We start from the raw sequence: 21240 nt of genomic DNA on the forward strand, positions 1-21240 counted from the left end.
TATACCATATTATATACATATGTATGTGTATATATGTATACATATATATATATATACACACACACACACACGTATGTATACACACATGTATACGTATACATATATACAAACATATGTATATATACATATTACGTATATAAATATGTATATATACATATAACGTATATATGTACACATGTACACACATATATACAATATATACACACACATATATACATATATATGTCAATATATCAATATCCAAAATATTATTTTCATGTTCAACAAAAAAAAACTATTTAAATCTTCAATAAAAGTGTACTTATATTTATAATTTCAAATAAAAAAACTTTTTTTATGGATGGCTCTGATAGAAACGCTGAAGATAAACATTGAAACCCCCCACTCCGTTTGTTTCCTGGCCCTGTGGTTTAAACACTAGATCAGTTCAGAGTGTTCCAACCAACACTCAGGGGAGGGGCGTGGCTACACAACGCGATCCTCGCATTCTCAAAAACAAGAAAGAAAACAAACATAGTGCATCACGTTTCTGAGAACCAGCTGCACAGGACGACCGAGTACCGTCGGATTTTTCCAGATACCGTTAAAACTCATCGTCAGAGCTGAGCAGCAGGGTCTTTTCCGTGTCGCCGCGGGCGCCGGCGACGCTGAGCGAGCGGGAGACGGGCGGCGGCACGCCCTGCTCCATGGGCTGCTGCGTGTACTGCTGGTAGGCCGGCGAGAAGTTGTGGATGGCGTCCTGGACCATGTCGCCTGGGTTCATGGTCTCCTTCAGGCTGCTGGAGATGCTCTTCATGGGAGCGCGGCGGCCTGGAAACAAGACAATGTGAGTGAAATAAAGTGTCAGGGTCCAGTGTCCCCGGTTCCCTTAAGAGTGTCAGGGAACTACGGTGGCCTTCACATACCAGAAAGGATGCTCATCTGCATGAGAATCTTCTGCTTTATAAAAAAACTTTAAAATACCCGAAAACATGCTTTAATCTGCAACATTTAGCAAAAGGAAACGCACGTTAAAGCTTGATGCGTTTCCATGACGACTGACCCGGAAAAAGACACGTGTGGCTTCATGTTTACGTGACTCCGAATTGTTAAAACATGTGTCAAAAGTAACGCTAAACTTTAAATCGCACGCAGAGGCACACGCAGGACACAGGTACGCTAGTTATTTGAAGTGCTGCTCTTTTTTGTTTAATAAACAGACCGCTCCAGTTCGACTGTAGGTGCGCTAACAGTGCTAAAGGAGCTAACTGGTAAAAGGTGCATGGACTCCGGTGCCGCGGCACGTAAACATGACGTCACTCGCGTCTTCAGTCGTCATGGAAACGTGTCGCGCGTTAGCGTTGACGCCGTTTATGTGCCTAGCATTTTAATGAACCGATTCTAATGATTCAGTAACAACGAAAACAACTGCTTTACCAGTTTGTGTCGCGTACAAAACAACGTCACAGCAGCCGTTACGGAGGTACTAAAGTAACGGAAAACGACGTGACTGATAGCAAACCGAGTAGAGCCAAGCAGTGCCAGAACTGTATAATGGAAAAGCTCCATAAATGTTACATACTGGACCTTTAATGGAGCTGATTGAGAAGAGACAAAGAGAAGGTTAAAAAAAAGAAAAGAAAAGGGTGGATTTATGGGTGGAATCGAATGGATGAAGGAAGGGAACGTGTGAAAGGAAAAAAGGAGGAATAAATAAAGACAGATGAGAAAAGAGGATGATTTAATAGGACGGGGGAAAAAAGAGTGTGAGAGGAAAAGAAGGGACAGCAAATAGGCAGAGAAGAGGAGCGAGGCATATGTGATTTACAACGTTTAACAGCAGGACAAAAGGAGGGAAAGAGGAGGTGATTTAAAGAGAGGGAACAGACGAGAGGGAGCGGAATAACAGAGAGAGAAAAGTGTGGGAATGATGGAGTGGAGTAAAAAGAAGTCACACATGAACAAAAGCACACACTTTTAAAAAGTGAAACACACCAACAGTGGATAAAAACAGTGTGTTTTTGACCTACCAAACTCTCCGTACGTAGGAGCTGGTCCTTTATGATGCAGCAGGAGGAGAGAAGAGAGAAATGAGGACGTGGAAACATCACACTGTCGTGTGTCGGGGGAAATATGAAGAAGACGAAGGAGGGCGACGAGAGCCGATAATAGGACTCGACTATTAATGGTTTTCTAATCAAATCGCAAAAGTAGCAAATTACAAACGATTACATTACCATTTCTGTTATAAAGTGAATTGGAAAACCAGATATTTTCCAAGAAGAGTGTTGGATAAATGAATAACAACTTAATTTTATACATGGTGCTTGAAACATATACACATAAATCTTCAATTAAAGGCTGGAATTTATTTGGTATCGGTCAATATTAAACTGAAGCTCGACTTTATGGCTACAACGATTAATGATCCATTACAAATAGATCGTAGTCTGTTTGATTAACAAGTAATCAGTGTGAGAATCTGATTTTTCAGCTTCTTAAATGTGAATATTTTCTTGTTTCTTTGCACCAGTTAACAAAGAAATCGTTACAACTGAATCGTTGTGTTTGTGGACTATCGGGAAAGAAGAAAATCATCATTTTGAGGATTGGAAAACAGCATTAAAACGTTTTTTTTTTCAACATTTTCTGGACCAAATCGACAGATCAATGGACTGTTAGTTTCAGCTCAACAATAACTGTCACTAAAATCATTGGAACAATTGGATATTTCCTCCAAATCGTCCAGAATAAAGAAGAAGAGGATTCACTCATAAATCCTTTATATTCTCTTCTCACCTTGTGAGTCCAGACTTTTCTCCATGTAGACTCTGTAGGTGAACGCGTGTCGCAGAGCCAGCGCCGCAAAAAACATCTCGATGCAGATGATGAAGTTCTGGTAACCGGCGGCGACGGTTCCCTCTCCAACAGACACGTCCAGCACGTTAATCTGAGGGATGGCCCCGCACTTCTCCAGGATGGCCAGCAACATGCCTGAGCAGAAATAACAAGATGTTAGATAAAAAAAAAAACAAACACCTTTTTCTGACAGAACTTCACTTTCCGTGTTTTTACCCTGCCAGAAGGAGAGGAAGATGACCGACTTGACCATGAGGAACTTGAGCATGGGGCTGTAAGGCCTGAGCAGCTCCCTCGTAGCAAAGTAGAAGAGGAACAGAGCGTAAAGGGACAAGCTGACCGAGACGTTGTAGATGATGGTCACGTACAAGTAACCGCTGGCAACACTGAGGAAAAAGAAGACGACGCAAAGGAAGAAAATATTAATTTATATACAAGTCGAATGTTTTTTTTTTTCTCTTATTATCTACTTGTGCAGGTCATTATAAAAAGCTTAATTGTCCGATTAGAGATTAAAGTCTTAAACCTTAAAAATTAAGTAGTCTTCTTTATTGATTTGCACGATTCGGTTTGGTAGGGTACATTTTTTTTTTGCGTTTCCAATAGGAACAGTACCAAAATAACTGCCCACACCACAACCGTTCCATTTTTCGATACATTAAGGATGGAGCTAGCCAAGGCGACTGGAAAGCGTCACTTCCCCTGTGTCCGGTTTTTTAACGTCTCAATGAGATTAACGGCCACAAAACCGAGCTGCTGGATGGCCTCCTGTTGTCAGTTTCAAGTAAAGGCACCGTTTTCAGTCTAAAAATATAAGCTTGACCCAGAGTTTTACTATTACAAACCTTGCCATACCAAACCGAAAAGAACCCTGATGGAAACACGGCTTATGTGGGTAAAGCCACTCTTCTCTGCTGCATAATAAGCTTCGGGGCAGCACAAGATGGTGGCCCCTTGCTAAAACTCCAGGTGCCTGGGTCTCATCGCTTACTTGAAGTCTCCGTCCTTGTATTTGCCGTACGCCTGCAGGACGACGGTGATGATGGCCATGAGCGGTTTGACCACGCAGAACTGCAGCGTGGCCTGTTTGCAGAAGCGCAGGAAGCCGATGGAGTAGGCTTTCCCCCTCAGACAGCAGGTGGCGTACAGACAGCTGGACCTGACGGGATGAAGACGAAGTTTGTGATGTGTTGTAGTTCACTCACACAAAGAATGAATATGTTGTATATAAAGACGTCTTTTAATCACTCTGAAACTCACTCAATGGGTTTCCCTCTGATCTCGGCCATGATGGCGCTCTCTCCTCCCAGATATTCATAACACAGACTCAGGAAGTTGTAAATCACAAACGCTGGTGATGGGGGAAGAAAAAAACAAAGAGAAAGAGCTTGTTATTACAGGAATTATTTCAGGTGAGGGCACAGTTTGGCTTGTTACAGACCTACAAATTACATTTTCACCGTGTATTCGCCTTTTTTCGTTATTGGTCATGTTTTAAATAACACAGCCGTGTGAGTTTCTCATTCCTCGCGTCACATTTGTTTACGCAAGGAAACATAAACAGTTTAGGTTACTCGTGCAGGGCTGCCCACTTTTTTTTCTCAAGGTAACGTGCAGAAAATCAAACATACACACATATTTGAGCCTGCACTTGGATTCCCTGGGTCGGAACCCGCACACGATTACCTATTGGTCGCAAAACACACTTTCTTACGGCCTTTTACTTCATATTTGTTATCTGTACAGCTTTATAAATGGTGGCTGGCTTAATTACCTACTCAGAAACACCTTTAAATGAAGTGGATCTCTGTATAAAACAGGAAAACACTGATTTACAGCGAGACAAATGTCCTTTTACAGTACAGTAAGTGGACTTAAGGACTTAAAGTGCGAAAATAAGGAAAAGAATACATCCACACTTGTTCACCAGCTTCCCCCGTGTGACAGATTTCCACCTGACAAGTCTCCTGTGCAACCGACGGATTACATCTCCATCTCTGCACCCGCCGCACTGAGAGAGAGAGGAGCTCATGAAAAAAACACAGACTGGCTAATCCTGTTAACCTCCCCGAGGAACTTCCATCCTCCCTCTCTCTGCATACATACAAAAACAAGCACACACACACACACACACACACACACAATCAAAAGAAGGGCGTGGTCTGTGCGACAAATAAAAGGTGGCTTCAGGTGACAGTGGCAGGTGTGTATCTGTTCACCAAGAAAACAAAAAGACGGTGTGGAATATGGATGAAATGCATCTGAAGGCATAGGTTCAGTGTGTTGCGTCACCACACACACACACACCTTACAGTAGATGTGGACTTAAGGCAGTGACACCTGTTATGTAAACTGCCTGCTTTGCTTCCCCTGACGTAACCACACACACACACACACGAAGAGAGAGAGAGAGAGAGAGAACAAATTATCCCTAACCTTAACCATAACCAGTGTCCATGTGTCCATTAGGACCAGGTTTGAGTCTACAGGTGTCAGGTTTATACCAGAAAAGATCCTAAATAGGTAACAAATACAAGCACACACTCCCACATGTCTCCTATCTGATGTCACACACCTGTGAGACAACACAAAGATGCCATGAATGCCATTTCACAAAAGCCACTGTTCCAGAGTGGAGTCTCTGTGTCTCAGCTGTTTTTCCACACTACTCCCTCACCGTCTCCCCAAGGACCTCCCCATCCCCGTCGGCGCTCCCCCGGTTGCCACGGTGATACAGTAGCCGCGACAAAAAAAAGGAGAACAGACAGGAACGAACTTTGCAGTGAAGTTCAGTTGAGGGGGGGAAAAAAAACTCATTATCTGATGCAGCCACTCTGGTCAATGAGGACAGATTTGTGCGCGCCGTTGCCACGCAACAGGTCGGCCGTCCTCGCTGAGGAGAAGAGAGGGAGGGCAGGAAGGGAGCTGGGGGAGGAAGATGATGCAAAGAAGAGGAGGACAAGAGAGAGCCATCTGTCTGAGGGAGTGAGATGACGACTGAAACTAAAGGATGCCTCCTGCATCGCGCAGAGCGCTCCAAATCTGGACGTACGTGACATCATCAGTCTGCCGATGCAGGAGGTGTCTATTTCTACCTAGAGCGTCACAAATGACAGAGGAGACAGAGGAGCGGAGAGGCAAGTCAGCTGCCTCTCACCACTCATGATATCATGGAGCACATGAGCAGTCAAGAGATTCAAAGAACTGCACGTCATCTGACCCGACGGTGATAAAGCTAAAATCCAGGTTTACATGCACAAAATCCAGGAATACTTAACTCAATGTTCAAAGCATCTAACACTGAGAAAATAGTTGATATGAAGCAAAAACAAACCTGATGCTCAGGGGTCATGTTTTGGGAAAAATGACATAACCCCGCTAAAATGATAGATAAACAAAAACTGGGCACAAAACGAAAGATGGAGTAAGATTTACTAGATTGGAGTATTAGAAAATAAACGACGAAGTGGAGAAAACACAACCAACTCAGTATTGTTGAAAACAGAAACTCAGCTGAAGGTGTGGACCCTCTGGTGACAGAAACCCAGCTGATCAGGAAACCTGCCTGTGTAACCTCCCTGTCAGGCTGATTGTCCTCAGCTGAGGGAGAACACTGATGCAACCAGTAGCTCCTGATTAACAAAGAAACCTATAAAATCAGTGGATCTCTGTCCATAACAACACATTAAACCATTAAAGATCTCTGAATTGTCAGGAAAAGATGACAGTTCAAACCTTGAAGTCAAAATCTTAGTCCAATGAATAGCAGTATTCTGATCAGGGTAAGAGACAGAGGGCATGTTTTAAAAATAAAAAATTCACTGTGTGGGTGTATTATTATTATTCAAGGATGGATGGACACGCTCTTCACTCTCATTTCATCGAAAAGGGCTTCAGCAAATCGGCTGGAAATTTGAGGTGGGTCATTATTAGACATCAAATATTTAATCTGAATGACCCAACAGTGGGAGCAAAAACAAGCGGAATTGGTGCCAGTGACTCCCACAGCAGCAGTAAGCAGAAGCTGTCCTTGTCAAAGACTGGCGTTCGCAGTGAAACCGCTTCAGACGCACACGCGCGCTCCCTTACCCTCGTAGCAGTCCCTGACGGTGTCAAAGTACACGTAGTACTGGTCGTTGGTGAAGAAGAGGAGGCTGAGCCAGGAGTCGATGGCGTAGATGGGAACGATGAAGAGGATCCTCACAATGTGACGCTGCTCCCGAGGTGAGCTGTAGTAACGGAGGTGCATGTAGATCTGGAAACAGACAGAGAAGACGTCTTAAGAAGAAATACAGAAAATAAGCATTATATCTATATATCTATATCTATATATATATATATATATATATATATATATATATATATATATATATATATATATATATATATATATATATATATACATATACACATATATACATACGTATACACATACGTATACACATACATGTATATACATACATATGCATACATGTAGAATAACAATAATATACATGCATATATGCATACGTGTATATACATACATATATGCATACATACACATATATATACATATACACACACATATATACACATACATACACACACATATATACACATATATATATATATATATATATATATACACACATGTATATATATATACATATATATATATATATATATACACACATGTATATATATATATACATATATATATATATATATATATATATATATATATATATATATATATATATGTATACAGATATATATACATACATGTATATATATATATATACATACATACATATACATAAATATATATACACATATATGTACACATGTACAGTTAAACAACAAGTAGAATATCAAAGAGGAGATTTAATTAAAATGAACATATTTTACAGCGTTGTCAAGCGCGTTCTTACTATTGACGATTACTAAAGTCTGGATTTACTGGCTTAAACTCTATTGTAAGGAGATAAAGATTCCACAAAATCTTGAAATAGTGTATGCAATGTTGTGTTTACGTTGATCTGGACGTTTGCGGATATTCACACGCTGTCTCTTTGCTTTCAGAGTCACTGACCAAACATAATCTCACTGGAATGTGCGCAGAGGAAAACAAACGGTGTATTATGGTTCCCAGTCAGATTTCTAACCCAGCCATTTTATCCATCATGATGACCATGTTTTACCTTCATCAGCGTGTGTGTTTGTGCATATTCATGCTCAGTGTCACAAACACCTGCTCAGGGATGTTGCCATGCAACCCTCTGCCCTCGCCTGAGCCTGGTGTGTTTTTAACCCATGGGTTAAGCAACAAAACACAGATTCATGCAATATCCTTTTAAAGGACACAAGCAGTGATTTCCATTCAGTCGACCAGTCTATAAACAAATCACTATCCCTAACCATGACAATAACCAGTCAATGCCTAACCATAACCAAACCACAATCCAAATCTTAGCCCTAATCCTAACAGTCCCTCAGCGATTAGGTTTTGGTCTCCATGAGGACGACTGCGCTGACAAGGTGAAAAGGTCTTGTGAAAAGTACACACACATATATACTTGCCTGCTTGTTTAATCTCACAATAGAGCCACAACTAACAATTATTTTTGTAATCAATTACCAATCGATTTGGTCCATAAAATGTCAAAAAACATTGATCAGCGTTTGTCAAACCTGGAAATGACCATGTTCTCGAACACCTTGTTTTATCCACAAACCAAAATGATTCAGTTTTAATGATTTTTTTGTTATGTGGAGCTAAGAAACTATTCACATTTAAGAAGCTAAAACAATCAGAAATGCTGTTTTAATCATGAAAAAAGCTTCAAACATTACTCTATTATCAAAATAGTTAGATAGCTAGATATACTTTATTAATGCCCGAGGGGAAATTCAAGGCCAAGTAGCTTGAGACATCACACACAACACACACTTACATCATCATTTTAACCTGAGAATTAAAAACCTGATAATTTCCTCTCACAAAGCTGTTTTGAGGTCGTTACCTGGTGACAGGTGAGGATGAGCGCGGTCCACACGAAGAAGCCAGACACCGCTTGTGCTGCAGGAGTCATGAGGAAGATGGGCTTCTCCGTGTTCAGCAGCGGGGCCTCAGGGAGCCAGGAAATGTTGGGCCCTGTCGGGGCCGCCGTAGGCGGAAGACCGGGGGCTGCTGCGGCAGCGGCCAGAGGAGAGTCCTCTCCAAGCCTTTCGGAAAGCTCCATGTCTCTCCTCCACAGCCTCAACATCTGGAAGTGACACGCAGGCGTTTCACAGGAACAGCTGCAGAGAACAGATGTGAACACATGGTTTTCCACTGAAACTCAAATAGAGATAGTGATAGTGACACAATACACAAAGTATGAACATCATTTTCCAGCAAAAATAATTAACCTAGAATATCGATCGCACACTCTATGTTATCAGTGCTATCTATGTGTAATCTGTGACAGGAAGCCAAAGGTTTTTTATTTAAATGAGGTAATGTGTGCATCTTGCTCTCCCTCAATAAAAACATGGCTGCCAGCAAGGACACAAGTAAAACTGATTTTAGCCACTTAAAGGGCTCACCTAAAGATTCTACAGTCTACCTCAGGCTACAATCACCTTAACTTGTCCTTAAACAGCATTTTCTGGCCGTAAACTGACATTTTTGTCACTTTGTAAGCAACACACTCCCCCACACCAAAGTCCATTGAGGGAATCTGTGATTTCACATTACACAGCAGCACACAGGAAGTGATTATCCGCTGCTGCCTCCATCAGTAAGTGCCATTTTGTAATTCAGGGCTTTAAAATCCTTATTTTAGATTTATGAATGTGACACAAAATTAACAAATGAGGCAGCAGTAGATCAGCAGCTCCTGTGGCTTAAATCCTGATTTTTTTCTATGGACTTGTGTGGTGAGTTTAAAAACAGCAGGTGTACATTAATAGGAGAGTTTTGGTTTGGTTTGGTGTAATATTCTCTTTCTTTTGTTTCTTTGACCAGTGAGTCAGATGAGAATGAGCAGCCTTTCCGCCAGATCTACGAAGACGTCTCCCGAAGATGACGAACGGACACAAAGTGGCCTTCAGGACACGTTACATAAGCTGTGTCTTAACATCATCACACACAGCCGTGTTCTCAGGCTAAGTTTGTTCTCGTACACTGGAAAAGACCGCGGTCGTGTTAGACGGAGTTTGAGGGGGCGACAGTCGATCAGGGACCTCTGTGAAGTGGGCGGCAGCAGGAATACACGAACGTAAAAGAGGGGGCACATTACAAATGGTGACAAACTAACAAAGACAGAGACACACCGATTATGTCTTGTAACCAAGGGTAGCACGATGACTGACTGACTGAAAGTCACATGGCACGCAGAGCAAATAGTGCAGACGATGACAGGATGACATTATACGTAAGCAGCCCCAACTCACTCCCTCATACATTCACACACACAAGATTATTTTAATGAAAAGTAATTGAATCAGGCAGTTTGAAAAAGAATGAGGCTGCGTTCATGCATTCTTGTGTGAACCTCAGTAATGGATATGTGTTTGTGTGTGCATATACTTGTATTTGTTACCTCTTTAGGACCTTTAATGGCCTAAACCAGACGTCCTGAAGACCAAAACCTGGTCCTAATGAGTTAGAACTTCATTTCTGAGAAACTGTACTTGTAGGTATGTCTTTGTGAGAACATTTTGGAAGGTCTTCACTTAAAAGAGCTGTTAATGGGCTAAGATGTGGATTTAGGATTAGAATTAGGGTAAGGGAAAGTTCAGGGTATGAGGATATGGACTGTATTATATCTATGAGAGTCCTCACTGTGATAGCGGCACAAAATGTGTGTGAATCTGTGTGTGTGTAGGTCACTTGTATTAGTTTGCCAGGGATCAGCAGATCCACATGTCAACAAGAAGTATAGGCATCAGCACACACACACACACACAGTGAAAGTGCAATGATGCAGTGTTGGACGAGGGGACATCTGTGTGTTTCATTTGAAAGGCAATGGAGGTCACCCCCTCACACACACACACACACACACACACACACACACACGCACACGCACGCACGCACGCACACACAAAAAGACAGGGGGTCGGTAATAAAGCAAAGCAACAGATGGAAAGGGGTGATGTGTGCAGACAGGGAGTGTTTATAATCCATAACAGCTGATTGTGATGCTAACAGGCTTTTATCACAGCGACAAAAACACTGATATTCATCCACTTTGCCCATTTCACTATTTACTTTTACATGTATTATATGAACAGGGAACTTTATTTAAGCAATGTATTATGGAAATAAGACTCAAATAACACTCACCTTCTCTTCTTTAAAAACACAAGCCACCAGCAACAATTAAACGCCTGTAATTGAAAGAAACACTTTTATTAGCTTGGTAAACGACTGTCTTGAGTAAAAAAAAAAAAAATACAAACGTGTTTTCGAGCGTAGACTCACCGGATAAACTGGTAACTGCTTTATAATCCACCTCAGCTGCGAACCCGGAACAAATCACTCCACAAACGGGCTTTTAACTTCTCCCTTACAGGCGGTGCACCGTTGCTCCCCGGACATCCATGTTGTGTCTGTCGTCTCCAGCGGACTGCCCCGTCACCCACGACAGCGGAAAAACAAGCCGCTAAAGTTTGTAGCTCGTGTCAAACCACATGTTTAAAGTCCCGCGTGTACTCGCGTCTGTCACTAAAACACTATACAAAGTCAGTGGTTGTGTAGTTAAAAGACAAAAAACGGTCACTCCGAGCACTGTACGTGTAACTGTGGCTGTTTCTCTCCGCTGACTTCACACCATCCCGATCCAGATTAACTGAAGATCATAATAGCTCCGCCCCGTCCGCGAGGACGAGTCGCGTCAGCCAATCACACGCTGGCAGTTACAGAAACAGGGCGTGGTTTGAGTCAGAGTCCTACGCATGCGCAGGGGCTATTCTTGGGCCTGAAAACTACCTTTAATAATGATAATAATAATACTAACATGAGTTTTTGGTCATATCTTGAGTTTATATTATTATTATTACATAAGTTTAAAGTATTTTTTTGTCCCATACCTCTGAAGTAACACTTTTAAAATAAACATATAATCTGTTTTCTGAATTAAATGGGATTTAAGATAACTTATTATATCCTTTTATATATTGGCAGGAATTGAATAAACCAAGTAAGTTTGTACAAGTGAATAATCACAAAAAAATAAGAATAATTTGGCTTTCATGGCCTTAGAATACGCCTTTTATCCTTTTATCTACTGTACTCTACTAATGTTGCTAAAGCATCAACGATAAACACGATGCATAAACCGAAACTGCTTAAATAAAAACTAATAAATGCAAAATAAACTTTCAGTTATTATACCATACAGAGTGAATAACAACAATCGGAGCGCCCGTTTTAGCTGTGTATATATCCTTTTTTTATTGATTCATAAACTATACACATATATCATAGTAGTAAAGGTGAAGCATGGTCGAGAAATGTACAAGGACATCGGTCAGCTCCTTCGAGTCTGTGACGTCCATCCGTCTGTCATGAGAAGTCTACGTTCATCAAAACACCCTCTTTAAACTATTAACAAGAACCTTTCAGTCATTGCCTGCACACACACACACACACACACACACACACACACACACTTTCTGTACTTTCTGCATACTGAGGACCAGCACTTCCACTTTTTAAATCAACACAATTACAAATATCTACTTCATGAATGACATCTACAAAGAATTACTGGGTGCAGTACCATAAAATGTCTGCAGGTGGCACCCCAGAGCAAAACGTGTGTGAATCTACCAGGGCTGGAAAACAGGTTTTTGTACCAAATTGAGGATCTGATTATAGCAAGTTTACAACCTAAGGGAGTGATTTGAATGAAAACAAAGTGCGGCCCGGCAAAAATGTCCTCACTTCGTAAAAACGACCTCACTTTGTTGGTTAAAAATCCCTCACTGGTCCTCAGTATGCCGCAAGTACAAGAACACACACACACACACACATGCATGTGGCAGGCTCTAAAGGTTATTTATTAATTTATTATTTATTTCACCGTATTCACAACCAGAGTTCTCAGGAGGTCAACAGTACGTCATGAAACAATCTGTCTGGCAAAAAAAAAAAAAAAAGGTATCTACACATTTTTACAAGACATTTGTCAAACGAAACCTGAAGAACAAAATAACACCAACACTGAGATTCTCTCATAGCGTCGTTGGACTAAGGCTTCATCATATCGTACAATCCATATATGGCTCTCCCTTCATCGTGTACCCTCCCCACAGCTCAAATCAGTCTTATTCCTCTTATTCCACGTCAACTTTGAACTGAAAGGTCCTCACATCTGGGACAGATGACTGTTTATTTTTGTTTTTTTGGTATATATATTAATATATTTCATCTGCAGTCACAGAGTCCCACCGCTGTCTCCTGAAAAAGCAAAGCTGAAACCAATATCTAAGACGAGAATACGCACAGACAGACGGAGACAGACACGGATGTTTACAGACCAACAAAAAGAAAGAAGAAGAAAGAGCAGCTCTGCACTTTCTCTCCGTCATCTCCTTCTTCCTGGTCTCATCTATTATAAGCCTCTTATTTCCATCTCCACTGTCCTCTTTGTGTATATATATACTATATATATATATATATATATTTATTTATTTATAATCAAGAACGCCGTAAGTAGCGGATGTAGCTCTCAAACATTAGCATTAGGTTGTTGTTTTTATTTAAACACAGGTGTAAACCACAGAGTCACTGATATTTAGTCCATTTTTGTGCACTTTTTTTTCTTCTTTTTTTTGCAAGTTGAGCCTCGTCTGAGTCGATGGCGCGAACGAAGAAGGGGCGGGGTCAGTGTGTGGTGGCGTTTCACCTGCCCCTCCCTCCTCCTCCTCCTCCTCCTCCTCCTCTGGCCACGCCCTGAAAAAGCAGCTCCAGTCAAGAGTCCAGTTTTGTTTTTCTCTCTCTCTCTCTTTCCATATTTTCAGTGTTTCTCGCTCACAAAGCGCTGACAGACACACGGACGCCAACGTCCCGCGACGCCTCCTCCTCCTCCTCCTCCTCCTCCTCCTCCTCCTCCTCGTCTTCCTCCTCCTCCTCCGCCACTCATTCATGTTTTCATTCATCCATTTGAAAAGTGAGCGGTATGTGATACCCTGCAGCTGGACAAAGAAAAGGAAGAAAAGTGTTAGTTATTGCACGACTGAAGTAGTGAAATAAACAGAGAAACTAGAGCCAATCAATAAGTAAATGCTTTTAAAAACGTTATAATCATTTTTCTTAGTTAATTGACCTTGATCATTCTGTCTGATTTGATTTGTTTTATTAAAACTGTGGGAAATATTCTTCTTTTTCTTCCACCAAATAAAACTTATTTGACGACCTAATCCTCACAAACTCACCAAACCTTGCACATTTACATATTTTAAAGGTCTCGCACAAAATTACAACCCTCATCTGAGATTTACCGCCAAACATGCACGTATAAAATTTGGTGCACACTAAATAATTGTATAAAAGGGTTAAAACCTCACCATTGCTGTTTGAATCACTAATAATCAAAGGTTCCTCTCTCCCTGGGGTCATATAGGTACTATGAAAGTATGTGGATAGTTGTTTAAACATGCTCTGTGTGTGTGTGTGTGTGTGTTTGCTGCATGTCTGTACCTGCTGCTGCTGACCTGCAGGTCAGCCAGGACGACCTCACTTTGCCAGATGTTCGAACGGCACACTGACCTGCAAACGGACGGACGGGAAAGATGAGAAGCTTGAAGCAGAACAAAGACACACAACCAACAAAATACTACATTTAAAATTTGAGCTCATTCGTGTCCACGCCCTCTCTTAGTTCTTCTCTTAGTTCCTGATTGATGACTTCAGTTCTTTGTGGTTTTTGGGGACAAAATGAGGTCTCTCTTGATGTGGATGCAACCTATTTTACTCCACAATACATCAAAACTCTCAAAGTGCATTCAAGGGCATTGCAACCTCTTAAATCCAATAGGAGAATTGGAGAAGTCTCTTGGGTGAAGCTGTATCCTCGGCGTCGCAGCTCCTCATGGTTGGCCTTCAGTTTATGAAGGGGTCTCCTCAGGCCACGCTGTCCCTCCTTCAGTTACCCGTAGAGCTGAATCTTTGGTATGCAGGTATGCAGATATTGAGCCTTGATGGACAGGCTTTCAACACCGGGTACGCCACACTTCTGCAGGACCTCCAGATTGGACACCTTGTCCTTCTACTAGATGTTGCTCTAGCTGCTGGATGTGAGTTGTCCATGTTTCGTAGCCGTAGACTCGGGCACTCTGAACACTAGCTCTGGAGACAGCAGATCTTGTTATCCAGAGATCCACTGCAAGAGATCGTGCTTCCAAGTTAGCAAAACTTCTCCATGGTCTTGAGTATCTGTGGTTACTGGTGGTGGAGATGGTTGGAACATGGCCTCGGTCTTACCCAGGCTACCCGGTCTTGTACAGGATACAGAGAAGCGGTCCATAACGTCTTCATGAGCGGTAGCTTTCATCCGTTAAGAGGAATTCCCACAACATACAGCATACACTTACAAGTGATTAAAATACAAAAAAAAATGTTGTGATTTTAATACCTGTGACGCCGTGATGCGGGATTGGTCAAGGCGGGCCGTGAGGTCAGAGGAGGAGACGTTGGCGGGGGCTCCACGGTGAAGCCTCATGGCCACCTTCCTCTCTCTTTCGGCTCGTTCTGCTCGGCCCGCCTGTGGTGAGCGGTTACCTGCGCACACAAATAGACAATATATACTTAATTTAAGTCAAAAATGTAAGTGAAAAATGTTTCTATAGTGACACACATTGCTGCAACTGAACTGCAGCCTCATTGCTATATCGATACTCAACTGGGATGCAGCCAAAACGGTGAAAAAGTAGTTTTACTCTAGGTCTAAATCAGTTAGTTTGGTCAGTATTAGGCTGGTCCAGTGAAAAAAAATCTAACTTTTTGAGAAAAAGACATAAAAAATAATAATATTTCACATCATTTCAAAATAAAAGCGTTTGTTTAGATATGGAACCATAAATAGCTCATAATATAAATGTATTTATGACACAAAATTAATCATTTAATAAAAAAACATACAGAAATAACTTGATACCATAGTGTTGCATGGCAGTAGTCATTTTTTTGTTTGGTTTTACGCTTCATTTCTTTGAATTTTTATGCTTTTAAGGGGTTTCTGTTGGAGTCTGAGCCGGTTGTTTGCTGATATTAACAGACTCCATTCCCACGTTAAGTCTGAGGCACACGAGAGCTCACACACTGTGACAGCTTTCACATTTTCTCAAAAATCCCACTCTAATTCACGTAAATTGCTCTACAGGTCAATGTAGGCAACACAGGAGGTCTCATTTCTTAAGTAAGGTTGCGATCTCTTCATCGATAAATTCCTGAATAATCTTAAATTCAGATTCTTCGCATTTGCTTCCAAACACCCAAAACCCAGACGACATGAACTGACCTGACTGCTGGACACCACGTGTCGCCGGGTTGGAGGACGCAGCAGCTTCTGCCTCATTCCTGACCCTGTTGGCCGCTGAAGGGTTTGGACCGGGCGGCACGGCTCGACCCCCGGCTCCTCTTTGGCCTCCTCCAGGTCGCTCCTCGCCGTCCTTCCCCTCCCTCCGCTCCCTCTCTCCATCCTCTGCTGTCCGTCCGGCTCCCTGAGGAGAGGAAACGGCAGGTGAACACAAGAAGAAGAAGAAGGAGAAGAATCTGAATTTGACCCACTTTCCAACACTCACAAACTTCAGCATGTTCCAGTCAAAGACGTAGTCGTAGGAGAAGCCCTGTCTGTGGAACAGGTTCCTGAACAGCTGCCTCAGGTACGAGTAGTCCGGCTTGTCGTCGAACCGCAGGGAGCGACACAGATTCAGGTAAGTGGAGAACTCGGCTGAGGGAACACGAGACAAAGACAAACGAGAGCGAGAGAGAGAGAGAGAGAGGAGTCAAAGTAAGGACAGGCGAGGCGGTTAATCCTGCAGTGACAGTCACTGTGTTACTCACAGGGATATCCTTTACACAGCACCTCGATGGGCGTGGACATCTTCTTCTCGCTGATGCGCTCATACTTCTGCCTCTTGGTGGCAGCCTTCAGGCCCTGCCAGGGGAGAGAGCCCAGGTTGAAGTACATGAGGACGTAGCCGAGAGACTCCAGGTCGTCTCGTCGTGACTGCTCTGTGGAGGCAAAAAGAACAGGGAGATGGTGAAGAAGCGGGAAAATCACCAGGTGTAGATGAGTCCATACAGGATATGAGCCGTCTTACCGATGCCCAGGTGAGTGTTGATGGAGGCGTAGCGGGCCGTGCCGGTGAGGTTCTTGTTCTCGCGGTACGGTATGTGCTGGTGCGTGCGGGCGTCGCGGTATTTCTTGGCCAGGCCGAAGTCGATGATGTAGACCAGGTTGCCCTTTTTGCCGAGGCCCATCAGGAAGTTGTCGGGCTTCACGTCTCTGTGGATGAAGTTCTTGGAGTGGATGTACTCGATCCGGCTGATCTGGAGCGGGCGAGACGGAGGGTGGGAACGGAACAGGTGGGTTTGCATTGTTGTGTTATTCATCATCTAGTCACTTCTAGGGTTGGGGTTGGGGTCAGGTTCAGGGTTAGGGTTGGGGTTGGGGTTAGTCAGTCCATCAGAGTGCCTCACCATCTGGTCAGCGAGCAGCAGCACCGTCTTCAGACTGAACTTGCGTGAGCAGAAGTTGAACAGATCCTCCAGACTGGGGCCGAGCAGCTCCATCACCATGACGTTGTAGTCGCCCTCGGCTCCGCACCACTTTATAGACGGGATTCCCACTGGAGGAGGAGGAAGAGGAGTAAAGTGAATCCATTACAGTGCATCAATGTTTACTTCAGCCTCTTTACCGTGCACTCTTAGAAATAAAAGTGCTAAGCAGAACCATATAAGGTTCTTCGGCTTGTCCTCATAGAAGAACCCTTTATGGCTCCTTTTTATAAAGATTCCACCAAGACCCCTTTTAAAACCCTTAATTCAGGAAAGGGGTTTTAAAGGGTTCTCTGGATCAAAATGGTTCTTACTGGAACCATTAGTGTTACCAAGAACCCTTGAAAAAACCTTTCTTCGGGAAAGGGTTTTTCAGAAGCAAATGGTTCCAGGTAGAACCTCAGCCCTTGTAGAAGAACCTTTATTTCTAAGAGTGTACGGCTGTCATGATAATCAGGCCGTCTGGATTTTATTTGGATTTTATGGCTGTAGTATTGTCCCAAAAACTGTTAAATGAGTGAGTTCTTCTTCTTTATTCCAAGATAACTTCAACTTTTAGGAATTACAGTACTTAGACGCTAACTTCACAAATGTGTGAAGTGCTGGTGAATCTTGGTGAACTTTCTAGATATCACAAAAGGTTTAGGAGTTATGGTGATGACAATTATGCAGGAATTAACCCTAAAAGAAGGGTTAATCCTGTCAAATTCACTCTTTGAGCTGCAATCCCAACTACTGTGAATAACTGCTACAGATTACATTTAGAACAGTCCTTTACTTCTTCAAGAACTTCAATTCAACTTCAACTTCAATTTATCATCAATGCAGTACCTTCTCTGGCATAAACACTGACCCCGTCAGGACCAGTTGTCCTCATGGAGACAAAAACCTGGTCCTAATGAGCTAAGAACTTCATTTCTGAGGTTAAGTCTAGGGCTTAGATTAGGGGTTAGATAACGCTCTGTGGATGTACGTCAGTGCTCAAACCTGTGTGTGTGTGTGTTGTTTTATCTGTGATTCATGTGATTTCTGTTTCTATGGTGACGATTGTTCTTAAATTAGCCTTTGCAGGAAAAAAAATCCACATTTGTGCAGAATAAATATGATCATCTACATCCTCTGCCTGCTATGATACACATTATATGTATGTTACATACCTTTATATTAATAACATGTATTAATTATACCAATTAAATCCTCTTTAATGAACTCAGGAACTAACAAGGAGCTTATATACATGCACAGATCATACATTTTACAGGATGTATTTACAGTATTATTATGTATATTGTGAATATTGTTCACATTTATCATATAGGGCACCATATTTATTTGTCATTACTTTACTCTCTTGCGCTGTAACATGTGACATCTCCCTCTTCTACAATATTAATTCCCCTGATTAACATTCAAGACTTCAAACACCTCGTCGGCATCAAACGGCCGTGACGAGTGACCGTTCCGCATGAATAATGTCCTTCATTAAAACCTAAACGCTGCTTTAAACTGCGTCTCTAGCCCTCGGTTGACCTTTGACCCCTTCCTTTCGGCTTCCTCTGCGTCTCACCTCCGCCCTGCATCATCTTGTAGAACTTGCTCTCGATGTGGAGCTGCGGGTGTTTGGTCTTCACGCATTCCAGTTTAATGGCCACTTCCTCTCCGGTCGCGATGTTAGAACCTGATGAGAGGAGGGAAAAAAAGAAAAGAAGAAGAAGAAGAAGAAGCAGAGAAGCGTAAAGGCAGCCATTAATTAGCCGTTCGTGCATTAAAGGTCCAGCGTGTCACATTGAGGAGGAGATTAGATTCTTTATCGTCAGTGTACACGCTGTGTGGACAATTACAGTGGTCGACATGTTATATGATGATTTCATGTTTTAATTCTGTCTGTTTTTGTTATTTACAGATTCATTGTGTGTCACAAATATGTTTTTTTTGTATCTAAACAAACACTTTTACTTTGAAAGGGTGTGCGATGTCATCCAACAGCACGATGGATTATCAAGAGATAATCTTCATTTCTCATCACTAAATTCTTCATTTTTCCCCGAATTGTTGGATTTTCTTTTTTTCACTTGACCCCGCCCCTCCTGACCAGACTAGAAGTTCACAAGTCATTTTGAGTTTGAGGTGATCTAATTACAGAAGAAATATAGATAATAAACAGGGTGTTTACATGACAATGTTACAATAAACATAGACATATACATGAGGGGAAAAAAGCAAATATTTCATTGATTGGAGAACTGACCAAAAACCCACCATATTGTAAGAAATCGACTTAATTTTGATAGTTTTTCCACACTTTTTAGATAGAATTTCTTGTTTTTTAAATATTAAATGAGCATGCACCTCCCCCACTGAGTGAGCTAGTGAAGAAGAAAGACAACCGGAGGAGACTGTGTTGTACAATACAGACGTACTAAGCTAACAGAACAATTGTAAGACTCTTCCTATTGATATAAGACAAAGTACAAACTACTCAGTTTGTACTTTACACTTAAAAAAAGATGGATAAAAATGAACCAAAATTGCAATCATAAATAACCAACCTACCATAATCTGATAAGACCTAATCATGATAGTACTTGGTATTGTGTTATTATAGCATTGGAACACCTGTATTTTATTTTATTGTATTGTGCGTTGTTGACCTGACAAGGAACTGCAGATGAAAGTTAGCTCAACTGCTAACTCGTGTAGGGTTATGATTGTGGTTAGTGTGAGGGTTTACCCATGAGTCTGTGTGTTTAAGTGTATCATAGTTATATATAATAGAGCGGTAACATCTGTCTACACTCTTAGAATCCTTTATTCTGGAAGGGGGTTTTAAAGGGTTCTCTGGATCAAAATGGCTCTTACTGGAACCATTAGTGTTACCAAGAACCCTTGAAAAACCAATGGTTCCAGGAAAAACCTCAGTCCTTGTAGAAGAACACTTTTGGAACCCTTATTTCTAAGAGTCTACAGCCTGCAGTGACACGTCTACTGATGAGTTTCCGAGCACGAACCGACTTTTTCAGGTTCCAAAACCCATTTCTTTCCAGTGTGAATGCGCCCGCTGGTTCAAACTGGGGTTGGGGAAACCAGAACTTCAACACCAGAACTTCCAGAAGAAGATAAAATTATGAGGAAGTATTATGAAAAACAAACAACAACAACTCACCGAGATAAATATCTCCAAAGGATCCGCTCCCTATCTTCCTCCCGAGGCGGTACTTGTTCCCCACCCTGAGCTCCATGGCTTCTGAGCTCTTCACCTCACTGAGAAGGTAAACACACACACACACACACACACACACACACACACACACACACACACACACACACACACACACACACACACACACACACACACACACACACACACACACACACACACACACACACACACACACACACACACACACACACACAGAGCTGTCATCAATCACTGCTGATCAATAGAGTAAAAGGACACAGTGGTGCAAAGCTGCAGACTTCACACTCAAAGCGATATGAGGCCCCTGCAGCTGCTGTATCACTGAGGGAAAAGTGAAAGTGGGAAACGTGACGTAGAGACGGCGTAGTGAGGTCAAATCAATGGAACAAGAAGGGAAAATGTTGTGTTTATATCAAGTGCATGGAGGGAAAGGTGAGAACAGAGCGTGGAG

General features: G+C 42.1%; 2 protein-coding genes across 2 annotated transcripts; both read right to left on the reverse strand.

The window, feature by feature from the left end:
- Positions 1 to 307: 307 nt before the first annotated feature.
- On the reverse strand, positions 308 to 11593 carry tmem184ba (transmembrane protein 184ba). Its single transcript, XM_083903409.1, has 9 exons — positions 11288 to 11593; positions 11150 to 11193; positions 8841 to 9117; positions 6928 to 7093; positions 4099 to 4189; positions 3830 to 3997; positions 3055 to 3224; positions 2779 to 2973; positions 308 to 810 (listed from the first exon to the last, which is right to left on the reverse strand). The coding sequence occupies exons 3-9, from the start codon at positions 9081 to 9083 to the stop codon at positions 584 to 586; spliced, it is 1260 nt and encodes a 419-aa protein (XP_083759535.1). The 5' UTR covers positions 9084 to 9117; positions 11150 to 11193; positions 11288 to 11593; the 3' UTR covers positions 308 to 583.
- Positions 11594 to 14545: 2952 nt separating this feature from the next.
- Positions 14546 to 20844, reverse strand: csnk1e (casein kinase 1, epsilon; the record flags this gene model as incomplete). The annotated part of the gene is made up of 9 exons (XM_083904385.1): positions 20754 to 20844; positions 19158 to 19268; positions 17513 to 17661; positions 17134 to 17362; positions 16874 to 17044; positions 16612 to 16760; positions 16329 to 16530; positions 15444 to 15589; positions 14546 to 14578 (listed from the first exon to the last, which is right to left on the reverse strand). The coding sequence occupies exons 1-9, from the start codon at positions 20827 to 20829 to the stop codon at positions 14546 to 14548; spliced, it is 1266 nt and encodes a 421-aa protein (XP_083760511.1). The 5' UTR covers positions 20830 to 20844.
- Positions 20845 to 21240: the final 396 nt, after the last annotated feature.

This window comes from Microchirus variegatus (assembly GCF_963457635.1).
Source record: "Microchirus variegatus genome assembly, chromosome: 17".
In the NCBI taxonomy this organism is placed as follows: Eukaryota; Metazoa; Chordata; class Actinopteri; order Pleuronectiformes; family Soleidae; genus Microchirus; species Microchirus variegatus.

What these genes read in the sequence shown, in the direction of transcription:
- tmem184ba (XM_083903409.1), bottom strand. Translation starts at nt 9,083, where the DNA reads ATGTTGAGGCTGTGGAGGAGAGACATGGAGCTTTCCGAAAGGCTTGGA. An exon ending in TACAAGGACGGAGACTTCAA is followed by an intron (nt 3,225 to 3,829) that starts GTAAGCGATGAG and finishes CTTTTTCCTCAG; the next exon opens with TGTTGCCAGCGGTTACTTGT. An exon ending in GAAAAGTCTGGACTCACAAG is followed by an intron (nt 811 to 2,778) that starts GTGAGAAGAGAA and finishes TCTTGTTTCCAG; the next exon opens with GCCGCCGCGCTCCCATGAAG.